Raw genomic sequence first — 13,741 nt, 5'->3', positions numbered from 1 at the left:
GTTATGTGCAATGCAGACTGTAATGGGCCCTTCATTTTGTACCAAAAGGGGATTCTATCCTCTATCACCAGCGTTCGAAATTTTGGTTGTCCGTTCACCCGGGACAACTAAAAAAGTCGCCGGACAACCAAGAATACTGATTCGGTTGTCCACCAGACAACCATAAATCTGTAGCCTTTGTCACCGTTGTAGGCCTACAGACAACCAAAAACTTGAGACGGACAACCAGAAATTGTAATCTGGTTGTCCATGGGACAACCATTTATTGTAGTTTTTGTTGTTTGCTTTATATTTTGTTGTCTGTCCCTGAAGAAGAGCAGTTTATCTGCTTGAAACGTCGGTTGTTTTTTTGTCTGTTTAGTGTTTGACTGCTATGTACACAGTGATTTTCATCACTTCCAGTGTACTGTTTTCCTGACACTTTTGTGGGCTCTGGAATTGGCAATTTTTGGCCATCGAACTTTGCCTGTTTTGTGCCTACTCTTGATGTTTGGTTAAGCGTGTCTGTTTATATGCACGGTGATTTTCATCACTTGTTCTAGTGCAGTTTTGTATTACCATTGATCCTTGTTGTTTTTGCAGGTTCAGCACTTCTGTGGGCCTTGGAACTGGTAAATTTTGGCTATCGAACTTTGCCTACTTCTTCTGCCTACATTTGCTGTTTTTGTCCCCCTGCATACTGTCTAGTCTGCATTTTACTTGTTTCCCCACATCAAGTTGGTGTACCTTGCTTTTTTCTTTCCCATTTATTTTTCCTTAATTCGAACACTGTCTATGACTATCCAGAAAGCTCACAGGTGAGCTAATTTCCATTTGAGTAAAATGTTATGGGAGTGTCATTTGATGAAATGTGGTGATATATCATGTTACAAAGGATTCTGGGAATATATAGAACTAGCGTAGTGTAGACTGCTGCCCTCAGTCGTCAACCGTCTGGATTGACGACTGAGAAAACTACATGGAAAAAAAGTGACGGATTTTGCAACAGGATTCCTGTGGCATAGAGCATGCGCAGTTGTGTCCAAATTGACCTTTTGACCGAGTTTGTTGTTTTTAGAAGTTCCGAGCGCGATCTTGTCACAGAGGCGCGGTACAGCGACGCGGTACACGGGCGCCGCGAGTCAGTCGCGCTACGGTGCACAACCAAAGTCGCATTGATTATTTTTCAGAAGTCCGTCATGATATGGGCTGTAAGATAATCAGTCGTCACTACGAAGCATATACACAGTACATGCGAAGTGTAGACGGCTGATTGGAATTAGTCTATAGCGGGATACCCGTGCTCCGCGCTGGCCCCCACTAGCTAAATGGGGGCGATCACTAAAACAGGAAGAATCACTGAACAGGCAACCTAATACTATGGCCATTTATATTGTAGTTTTTCCACTTCTTCCTCTTTTCATATTTTTCTTCTGCCAATTTCTTTTTCCTGTAAATGGGCATTTTTGATACCGTTATCATAAACTATGGTGATTTATATCGTACAGTTTTTCCACTTAATTCTTCCTCTTTTCCATCTGCCAATTTCTTTTCCCCGTATATGACGTGCGCAATAGTGTAGTGTGTATTATGCACACGGCGTAGTGCCCATACACACGCAAAACCGACGCGCAGACGTCTGCCCGGACGGACACTCTATGATTAGTATTATGACACCATCTTCTATACTTACAGCATATTCTTGCTTCAGACTATCAGTTTTCTTTCCTTCATTCACATAAACTTGCAACTCTGCCACAGGTATTGGTAGATGACCTCTAAGCGACACATTTTCATACATGGTTGGTTCTCCTTTCGGCTCACGTCTTGACAGTGGTGTATGAGTCTGGTGTAAAGATGGCTTCACTGTTGCCACTGGGATTTTGTATTCGGGCCCTTGTCGTCTGATGGTGGTAATTCCTTAGGAGGGCGCTGTCTGATGTGGTCCGTTTCATTCATGTGATTAATGACTGCTGCGTTGGCGTATGTGTTCTCTTCAATGTTACCATTTGTAAATTTATTTGGTTCAGGAACTGTGAGGTCGATCACTACATGAGAGAAAAAAAGACAGGTTGGCATATTCTGTTAATTCTGCTGACGTCAGGTTTAATTCTTTTTTTTTTCTAAAATTATCATTTGAAATGAATACAAACAAGCCTAGTATTGGTTTAGTGGTTCTTAAGATAGCTCTTGATATTTGAGAAAATATCTCAAAACTTTTTATGTTGAAGGTTATGCAGAGCATTAAACATGGACCCTATTCACATCAGAAAATGGCTGCATTAGATGAAGGTACTTATATCAGTTAATTGATAGTGCATTCACATTATGCTTAATGAAGATCAAATGAATATAAAGTCCCATATACACCTACAGTTTGATCAGTTCATAATCGGGGGCCTTATAACATTGCGGATAAATATCAATGTTTGTTTTTTTGAGAATTTTCTTATGGCATCTTGCCAAAAAAGCAGTTATTAATTGAAGACTTATACTTTGTCTATTTTCTTTAACACATAAAATAAAGACCATACAGGTCAACTATGTCACTCTTAACGTGAGTCTACTTTTTCGTGTAGTGGTAAAAGCTGAACAATTCCGCCGATAAACGAGCTGATCAAAGTATAATCAAACTTTATAAAGATCGAATGCCCTTCTACAGAAAATACTTTTTTGACATATTTTTCAAAGAGTTACACCCTCATTTCCATGCAGTAAAACATCGTAAGGCCAATTCTTTGTTCATCATGGCTGAATGGCAAAGATCTTTAACTTTTCAGTTACTTATACTTCTGTACCTGAGTTTTCAAACGTGGTATTTGTCTGTCCATGTGTAGACCCTGCATATGCAATGGGTGGAACCTTCTTCTGGGATTCACGCCTCCTGTGAAGAAATTACAGATAAGAAAAAATTACAGATCTGACAGCCAGTGGCGTAGTCAGCTTTTTTTCAGCTTGGGATAGGCAACATTCAAGTAGGCAAACTTTGACGAAAATGGTCAAAAATGGGCCCAATATATTAAATATCAGGGCGGCCAACATCCTAGGGGGAAAGACTTCTCACAGGTGGGGCATCTGCCCCCCCCCCTTGGCTACGCCACTGCTGACAGCCACCTCAGAAGTAGGTATAGCTATGCTAAATCAATAATGTGCGATTTCCATAAAGAGTAGATTCTTATTTTCACTATCACATGTCTCCTTTTAATTTCATTCCAAGGCCTATAAATTGTCGTCAATGTATGGTGTTTTAGCTTGCCGATCATTATTGAGTGGAGCTGCACACAGGGACGATAAATAAGATGTATAACAATAAAGATGAATCATTGATATACGCACAAGATATTTCAGCCATCACTCGATTGCTGAACGTTGTGAATAAAAACCTAATTGAATTAGAGGTTAATAACTCATGCATCGGTTATTTGGAGGCATTGTGAAAAATCTAAACATTTTGCCTTTGGAACCGAGGAATATCCCGAGGCGCGAGCCCCAGGATATTCCGAGGTCCAAAGGCAAAATGTTTAGATTTTTCACAATGCCCGATATATTACCGATGCAAAGTTATTAACCTCATTCATAACCGTCACTTTCATCTCTTCACTTTACAAAATATCACACAATTTTGCTCAAAAATTAAAAAAAATTACGTTTTGCCTTTTCAAAAATCGATCAGGCTAAAACAGAACGACCAATAACAGAAGTGCGTATCACAATCTGTGCAAATATGGTAGCGCGCAATCCAAATACGGCGGCCAGCGCTCTCGCAATTTGTTCGACGCACAACACAGCGCCCTCGGAGGTTACTAATATTTACGCTGTTGGCGCGGAGGTCCACTGTTGTTTATTACTGACCGCATTCAGCGTTTGCGTTTTGCCAAATAAATATAAATGATTGGATCGCATGTATCGCATATATTAATGAGGTTATGAATGAGTTAACTTCACTGCTCGTAATTAGTGAGTCCCCTTCAAATGTCTCATTTAATCACACAATGTGAATTTAAAGGTGTGTAACCCGATTTACAGCCTTATACACCACTTTACCCCATCAAAATGCAGATTTTAGTATCAGGTGAAAGCTCATATTTTTCTCAATAACAAATCAGTTTAGGCATTCCAAATCGGTATATTTTCGAAGCAATCATCAAAAAGCTGTTGAATTAGTCTAACTGTGGCATACCATGTTCGAGACTAATTTGACAGTTTTTTATGATATCTTCAGAAATACACAGATTTGGAGCTCCTAATTTCAATATGTAAATGAAAAATAAGTATTTCATTTGATATCAATATATTACATGATCATGATGATTATCATTGATAAAAACACTGTAGACTTCCAGTATCACACTGTATATATGTCAGTAATTCCATAAGGAATTAGTCACATTTACAAGAAACATTTACATGTTTTTTTTGCATGAATGCTTGAAAGGGACAACATTTTATGTTTTACGTAAGTTTTAAATAATTTGATTTTCCACATATCAACTTCCTTCTTACCTGAGTATAATAACTATGAAGACAGCAATAAGTATAATGAGAATTAAGAATGAAATGACAACACCAACAGTTCCTCCTGTTCCAAGGCCTCCCGACTGCTTACCAGACTCTGTAGCAAATAAACAAATACATTTCAAAACTCTCTCCACGTGGGTGTCGACTGCAGGCGACAGGTTTAAAAAATTTTTTCAAAAATTCAAAAATATCTGAATTGTTAATTTTCATAACCATATTTGGAATCAGCATGCAAAAAAATTATTCAAATGAGTACAAACAAGCCTAGTATTAGTTCAGTGGTAGCTCTTGATATTTTGAGAAAATATCTCAAAACTTGGACTTTTTATGTTGAAGTCTATGGCTGGCAAGCAGAGCAACAAACATTTTCAGAAATTACAATTTACATCAGGTTACATGATGCATGACATACTAGTTATACACAAATGCACGAGATAAGGATTTAATCTTGTGTTTATTATGCAAATAACCAATTTCTATGTCCCACATAACTGCTTGCTACCATTTGTTATGCTAAATAATATCAAAATTAATTTTTCAATTTCATTGTTATTTTTACCGGGATTAATTGCCTGTTCAATCTCATGTCCTCTGACATGAAGGGGATGCTTACCATTGCACTCAATGGGGGAAATTACAAAGCATGGCATAAAATAAATAACTCTTCATAAAACAATTCCAAAAGTTTGATTTCTTATCAGGGGAATAAACTGCTAATGATTACATTAGAAAAGACAAATTGGTAGAGAAAATTCACTGGTACTGAAGGCCCTGTACTAGTCAATAGGGTTTTTGCCAGGGTGTCCAATTTGACAGACATGAGAAATGGGTAAGTGCAATAAATGGAACAGCCCAACCGAGAGAATGAGCACATAAGCAACATATGTCCACCCTCAAATCATGATAAAATTAATGTTAAATTAGTAAGAAAAGAAAGAGGATTACATACGCATATTGATGGTCATAGCATAGGCTGGCGCACTCCATTCACTTATTCCAACTCCGTTTTCTATCTGAACCTACATATACAGGAAGAAATACAAAGAATTGCAGATTGATTATTATGTGTTTCATCCTAGACACCCCATGAGAACTACCTGCTGATTGGCCAAAATGAATATTGTGTCCAATTTTGAACCAATCAAGGAGGGTATTAATAAGATCATATGCAAATGCTAGTTTGACCATAAATAGTTTAAAGCCTAATCATAATTGGCAATTCCAACGTGCATTTCAAGCTAACAACCAATCAGAAATGCTCTTAGATGACCAGCAGTATCCAGGAGCCGGGTTAATAGATTGATTTTCCACATTTGACTATACTCTGGGGAGTGAGAGGGGGCACATCATAAATTTTTGGTGGGTATGCTCCCCCGGAATTTTAAGGTGGTGGCTGGAGCTGACCGTGTACCGCTAAAAGGGGGTCTTTGAAGCTGCGAACATGTAAAAGGGGGTCTCTTGGAGCTGCAAACATGTAAAAGAGGGTCTTTTGGAGCTTCAAATGCAGTCAAAACTAAGGGTTTTTCCCCAGGGGGGCCACTCATATATGAAAGTTGTAAGCATCCACGTGAAAGAAAATGCAGATTTAGGGTGGTTTTGAAAAGCAAAACAAGGATCCGCGCGGATCCGCGATTAGGGTCCAAAACACTCATTTAACTAAAAGAAGGGGTGTTTTTTTAAGGACAAGGCCTCGCTTAGGGTAGTTTTTAAAATTACCCAATTAACAGACATTAGCGGTGACATATTTATCAAGTTATTTGACACAAAAGAGTGGTTTCTGAGCAATTTTACTAACCAAATTTAAAAAAATCAGAGCCGACTTCAACAGCGCCAATTCTAAGCTTACCAATATCGTTACTGTCACTGAATGACACTACTGACACACGCAATGTCTATCCTTGTTTAGGGGTAAATTTCAAACCAATTCCTCGCTTAGGGTGTTTTTATTTGAGCACAATCCTTGTTTAGGGTTAGTTTGACAAATTTTCGACGTCCTAGCTTAGGGTCATTTTTGAAAGTCAATTCATGCGGATGTTTACACCTTTTATACATGAGTGGCCCCCTGGGGGTCTTTCTTGGCTTTCTGGTTGAATATTGCCGGAAAAAACACAGAAATATGAGGAATGGGCAATCTAGGGGTCTTTTAGAGCTGAAATAATCAAATTCAAGGTTTTTTCAGTGGTCTGTTTTGGTCAAAATTCAGAGGTCTTTGGAAGCTGCATGGTCCAAAAACAGGGGTCTTTCAAGGGGAGCAGTTTTAACACCGAAGACAATTTTTGACTTTTGGTGGGTCCAAATTTGAGAAAAATTGGTATATTGATGGGTCTGATTATAAATTCTCAGTAGCACACCCCTACTCAATCCATGTTTTCAGAATCTTCCTTCCTATACTTTGTACAGAGTCCAAAATAAATGACACTTAGACTCAACACTTGGACTGTGTTGGATAGGCTCACTTCCCCCCACCACCAAAAAAAAAAAAATTGTTTTCAACAATTTTTTGACCAAAAATCATTTTTGACTAAATCTCATAACAAAAGTAATATTTTTGACCAAAATCACATTTTTGACCAAAAAATCACACATTTTTTAACAAAGAAAATATTCTGAAAACATAATAATGATAAAATACAAAATTGATTGGTCTCGCTATGAGTTTTAAAATACAGCTCGATCAATAAATTTGTGTATTTGGTTCAAACCATCCAATTTTATATCAAACTTGAGTACCCCTCCCCCCTGGGCTGCATACACATAGAATATCTTTATCTCCATACCCTTATTGAATAGTTGCTGTTATCGGTTAAATTTTGTAAGATTTTCTCAACAGAGTATTCCATTGGATTTGCAGCAAAACTGACGATCTGTTTATTGCCTTCTTCTGGCAGCATCCTTTGGTATTCCACCTCATATGAGCGGACATATCCATTCAGATTGTACGGCTCTGTTGCCTTCAGTTTGATGGTGATAGATGATAATGTTGTCATGGTGATATTTGGCTTCATTGGTGGTGGAGGAGCTATGAATAAAACAATAAAATAACAGATAACTTGTTGGTCATATCACATATAGAGCATTTAACATTTTAATATTTTGCTGTTATTAGAATATGTCAGCTGCCATACAATGCCCATGGCATGCTCATATCTTTGGGCAGCGCTCAATGGACAATAAATAGCTCCCAATTTCACCCCTGGGTAGAGAGAGGCAAGTGAAGTAAAGTGCCTTATCCAAGTGCATAACACGATGGCACCATAGGGCCTGAGTCTCGCAATCTATCGATTGTGGGGCAGAGCCAGAACCGCTGCGTCACCGTGCCCCACCCCCATTTTTCACATACCGAGCAATAAGTTTAATACCATGCTAAACAATGTTACTCAAAAGATTGAAATCTAAATTTCACCAAAATTAAAAAGAAAAAATAAGGAAATTTGAAGCCAAATAAATCCAACACCAGCATGGTATTAAACTTATAGCTCTGTATGTGAAACAATTTTGTTAAGAAAAGTATGTGATAGTCTTGTGATGCAACCTAAAAAATACAATGGTATTTACTGTTTGCATACCCTTCCCTAAAGTACATCAGACCAATTCACAAAGACCAGGCAAAAGTGAAATACAATGAAACAAGGCACATACAATAGAATTTGGAAACAAACATGATTGCCTCTTGTAGGAAGATGTAAGTCAACCTCAGCAAATAGGGATATTGAAAGAATGCAGATAACCTGCGATTGTGGAACAGAACCACAAACAATGGGACATCTACCAGTCTACTGTGCTGCCCTCAATTAGAGCAAACATGCACAACTGCTGACTTACCAGTTTACGGTGAGAATGCTGTAAAATGTGTGCAGCACTTGCTGAAACACACTTAATCTTGTGCCATGGACATGCTAAGAAGAAGAAGACTTAAGATAAAATGAATAGCCTTACTCTTCTCACTGACACCAACATCATTTCTCATTGTCATCTGTATTAGATAATCAGTAAATGTCTCAAAAACTGTAAAGCTTGACACCTTCAAACTTGGTCCTACAATTTATCTACCTTCTTCGGGTGACATAATAATGAAAAGCATCACTCCTTTCACTGACACCAACATCATTTCTCATTGTCATCTACACTAGATAATCAGTTAATATCTCAAAAACTGTAAAGCTTGACACCTTCAAACTTGGTCCTACAATATACTTACTTTCTTCTGGTGATGTATAATGAATAGGTTCACTCTGTTCACCGACATCAACACTATTTCTCATTGCCATTACTATTCGATACTCGGTGAATGTCTCGAGATCGGTCAAGGTCTCCATCCTCGTATTTGGTCCTACTGTGAGAGTATGGTCAGTATGTTCATGTTGGTTTCTGTAGTATATGATAAATTCTTGCACTCCTGAGCTGCATCGTATATCGTCTTCATCTGGTTCCTGGAAACAGGAGAATATTGGGGAATTCCAGTTGAAATCCATACACCCTCTATGGAAGACATTACCTTAATCTCCCACGTAGGGAGTGTAGATTTCAAATGGAGCCACCCATTCAGGGTTGCCTGCTCCAAAATGGGCTATTACAGTTGTAATCGATACAACTTCTATGGAAGACATAACCTTAATCTCCCACGTAGGGAGTGTAGATTTCAAATGGAGCCACCCATTCAGGGTTGTCTGTTCAAAAATGGGCTATTCCAGTTGAAATCCATACAACTTTTATGAAAGACATAACCTTAATCTCCCACACAGGGGGTATAGATTTCAAATGGAGTCACACATTCAGAATGTCCCATTTGAGATTCACACTCTCTGTGTGGAAGATTAAGGTCATGTCTTCCATAGGGTGGATGGATTTCAACTGGAATAGGCCATTGTAAAATATTTACTTCTTGCTCATTAAAACAGTCTGCACAAATGGTGGACAAATAATCTCTCAGTAGGATTTCTTGTTTGAACATTTAAGCGTACACGATGTATTGTTGGCCAAAGCAGCCACAAAAATCAATTTTCATTATCAAAATCAATATATTATTGAAAAATAACACTTTGATGTTTTGCAAAAGCTAATTCTACAAATCATATACTTTGAAAACTTGCTTGATTTATTGTTTTTAATGAGTTATGTACGTTTTACAGAAGTGTTGTTGTTTCGCTCGTTACAACATGATCAATGCAAATTTTGCCAAAGCTCACTACTATTCCCAAGATGCTGTGAACTACCAAATCGCAACAGCTTAAAATAGTTGCTAACCTTTTAAGCACTTGGAAGGGTCTCTACACATATGGCCTAAAAAATTGTTTGATTGGCGTAACATAAAAAAAAAATTAGGGTACGGTATGGATTTTTATTTTTTTTAAGCTGTAAAGATCGTTTTGCATTTTTTAAAGGCCTTGGAACTTTGTTTTCCTTTTTTTTTAATTTAATTTTTTTATTTCCTGTTTTTTTTTGGTTGGTTTTTTTTTCTTTGCCAAAGAAAAAGAAAAAGTCACCTACCAGCCATTGAAGCATGATTTGCTTGGGAGCATTAGGGTCTGCTGAGGCATATAAATCTTGTGGTTGAAGAGGAACTGAAAGGAATAAGAACAAGAATACACAATTCACATCAAATGCATCAAAAATAGTGACAATGAAATACTCACTCCAGTGGAAGATACAGGTAGAACCATAATATAGGGAGTATGGGATTCAAAATAATTAACCCTAGCCAGTTCCATTTAAAAACATACTCCCTCTTTGGAAGATGTTTCTTAAATCTTCCTCAGGGGATATAGTCATGGAAATGTACAACTCTGAAATTTTTGAATTTTTAAAGAAAATCTGAAACTTGACATCTACAGTTGACACCCGCGTGGAGAAAGGTAAGACCTCTTTGTCCCAAAATAGTTCCCTCATATCAGACTGCCTGTAAAAAGGAATCCTATTATCAAGCCAATTTGAAACATTCACCAGTCATTAATGTAATTCTTAAAGCAACATGAGACATCCTCCAATCTCTTGTCTTCCTTCCTTCTATTTCTTTCCCTTCCCTTCTATTCCCAAATTTCAGATTTAACTGGAGGCTACAAATGTATACAATAATGTCCTTACTACTGAATTAGGATATCACCCAATCAAATATATTGATATAAGCCTTAAGCAGGGTACGTTAATTTTAGCGGCAGATTCGGTGAACGGTATGTTTCCTCCATGAGGGATAACCTTCCTGTAAGCAAACATTCATCCCCTTCCATGTTTTAATAGTTAACCTAAATCTATAAAAATCTTTAAAAAAGCAAAACCACTGCACATGTATGCATCCCATCTGATGCCATGACACAATCACGCCAAGTCATATATACACAAGCTTTTGGTGGACGGCCAGCAAAGACCTGTGGCTACCAGTCAGGAGTCTAAGGTTCGAATCCCAGTGGTGCCAAGTCACTTCTTTTGATTGTCTTCTGTCCTGTTTCATTCCTTATTTCCTTTCCGAAAACAACTGTTAGCATTAGGGTGGGAGCAGAATTGCTATCATTTTTTTCATAGGGGGCATTGGGGTAAAATTGCTGCAATTTTTGGTTTACTGGGGCGGGCAACAGGGGGGTAAGAGTTCTGACTGGGGGTATTTTCCCTATGCCCACCCCCCTGCACACCCCCATGGTGCCGCCATAATCGGCCACTGCAAACGTTTGTTACAAAAAATTGTTGAAATCGGTTGAGAGTTAAATAAAAGAGACAGTGATCTAAGACCCAAAATCAAAAGTTTCATTTTAATGTTGTAATCAATGGAAAGCACAGTGCTAGTCCTCTTGGATATACAGGGGTGAAAATAACTGGTACCTTAATTCTTTTGCGGACTGAATATCTCAACTATATCCTGTTGCCTCATCATCACACTAAAGTGTGATATTTTTGTGGAATTAATTTTTTTTTGATTTGAAAAATGCATAAACAAAAATTGTGCGAATATGTGCGCTTTTCAGTAGTTCTATGTTTTGATAGTTGATACAATCATAGCCTAAATCTAATGATTGATATCATTACACTGTAGACACAGTTGCCAAATCTGCAATTTGATAGCCCAATTGGGTGACTTTTGAAGATTTTCCTGGGACTTTTGGCAATTTCCTGTCTCATAGAAACCAATGGCTAAGAAAAAAAATGAGCGACTTTTTAATGTTGGCTCCTGCAACATCCTGTACTGGCCTGTCCCATAGAAACCACTGGCTAAGAAAAAGAGTGGGTGACTTTTGATTATTTGACTCATGATTTGGGCTGTATAGAAGGATATTGAGAGCTTGGAGCCAGGACTGCTTATGTCCACTTTAATGGATATTAAGATCTAGGCCACCATTGAAGCATGAAATAGGACATGGCTACTGTGCCTGAGGCAGTGTTCCTCTGCTAAGAGTAAGACCCTTATGTGATGCGAACAAGCAAAATGATTCATTTTTCACTCCCTGTGGAAGATTTTGGAAATATCTTGCACAGAGGGAGTATGAATTTCAAATGGAATTAACACATTAGATAGATCCATTTGAATATCATACACCCTATGAGACAGATCAACTTGAATCTTCCACAGAGGGAAGGTGAGTTTCAAATGGAGCTGCCTGATGTCTTCATTCCATTTGAAGTTCAAATTCCCCCTGTGGAACATATTTCCAAAATCTTCCACAGGGAAGTTAATAATTGTTGCATGGCCTCCAAAAAAGACTAAAAAACAAAAACAAAAAACCAGTCTTTTCTACCAGCACCTGGAACCCAGAATCCCTGAGACAAAAAGATTGGCCCAATAAAAAACAAACACACCCCATATAATTTTATACTGACCCCCCCTTTCATTAAGTGTAACACAGTTCCCCTTTAGTGATTGAATTATGTACAGGAAATGTATCAATTGTAGCCCATAGCATAGATTGTATGCTTGTAGCAAAGCAAAGGTGTACAAGTCTCGGGAACTAGGCTCTGTTGCCTAACACAAAGTATGTAAGCTTACCCACGGGTGACAAATGATAAGGCCTTAAAGGCCTATTTAGTGACTTGCTCATTCAGAAAATCTTAAGAATCATCAAAACTCAGTTTTTGCACCTAGCTTTGTTGGTAGCACTAGCATAGATGTGCTAACAACTGAAAGCTGTGTATTAAAGACAAAATATGACAGTTGACGTGAATATCTCTACTTAAGCTACCATGTACTGCTCCAGACTTAATCGCTCAGAGATTCAATGATCTTTTTGCTAGTTTCTTCACACATACTGATGATACTGTGGAAATTACATCTCCAGAACTCATAGTTGAACCCTTTTCCAACATCAGGTTTAATTCTGAAATGGTTCTAAACAGAATTAAAAAATTGGCTGCTGATAAAGCCATCGGGCCTGATAACATCTCGGGCCGTATGTTAAAGATGTGTGCTCATAGCATAGCCCCAGTTCTTGCGCCAGTATATTTAGTATGTCTGCTGCATTAGGCAAATTGCCCATGGGTTGGAAAATAGCCCATGTAGTCCCTGTGTACAAGAAGGGGATCGTTCTACTTTGTCTAACTATAGACCTATTGCCTTAACGTCCGTGGTTGGTAAAATGCTTGAGGCTCTCGCTTATGCGATGAGCTGAGAAGTCACCTGCTCACAAATGGTCTCATGTTTGAAAATCAGCATGGGTTTTCTCCTGGCAAATCATGCACCACGGCCCTTTGTGAAGCCACCACAGAATGGCTTGGTGCCCTTGATCGTCGGACTAATCCAACTGCGCGTGTCGATCTTATATCCGTGGATTACAGCCGCGATTTGATTCTATTTCACACCATGTGCTCATTAAAAGCTTCATAAGACCCACGGCATTCATGGACCTTTATTGCAATGGATAACATCATTCCTTACTTGCCGTCGACAACGTGTCATCTTTCGCGGTGCTAGTTCTGAGTGGACCAATGTATTATCTGGGGTCCCTCAGGGATCTGTTTTGGGCCCACTTTTGTTTAATATATACGTTAACGATCATCTTCATCTTCAGTCTCCCATGTACGCTTATGCTGATGACACGTTCATTTTTAGGATCATTAAAGATGACACGGATATTACTATATTGCAATCTGATCTGGACAAATTAAACTGGTGGTCAAACAATAACGCTCTTCAATTAAACCCATCTAAATGCCAAGTCATGTGCATAAGCAGGCGCAAAAACAAACCTGTTCCTGTCTACCACGTCAATAACACTAGTCTTGCTACTACTGATAACCTTCGTCTCCTAGGTGTAACAGTCTCCAG

The 13,741-nt window shown here is 38.4% G+C and overlaps 1 protein-coding gene across 1 annotated transcript in view; it reads right to left on the bottom strand.

Annotated features, from left to right (window-relative positions):
* Window positions 1-13,741, bottom strand: part of LOC140145951 (receptor-type tyrosine-protein phosphatase kappa-like) — an 83,412-nt gene that overhangs the window by 19,524 nt on the left and 50,147 nt on the right. Inside the window, 8 exon segments of the mRNA XM_072167689.1 lie at window positions 1,673-1,844; window positions 1,847-2,027; window positions 2,778-2,863; window positions 4,483-4,591; window positions 5,447-5,516; window positions 7,275-7,516; window positions 8,696-8,927; window positions 9,985-10,058. Of these exon segments, the coding sequence (XP_072023790.1) occupies window positions 1,673-1,844; window positions 1,847-2,027; window positions 2,778-2,863; window positions 4,483-4,591; window positions 5,447-5,516; window positions 7,275-7,516; window positions 8,696-8,927; window positions 9,985-10,058 (1,166 nt within the window).

This window comes from Amphiura filiformis, chromosome 2 (assembly GCF_039555335.1).
Source record: "Amphiura filiformis chromosome 2, Afil_fr2py, whole genome shotgun sequence".
NCBI classification, from domain to species: Eukaryota; Metazoa; Echinodermata; class Ophiuroidea; order Amphilepidida; family Amphiuridae; genus Amphiura; species Amphiura filiformis.
Note: the sequence above shows the minus strand (reverse complement) of the source record. Positions and strands in the feature narration are given on the sequence as shown.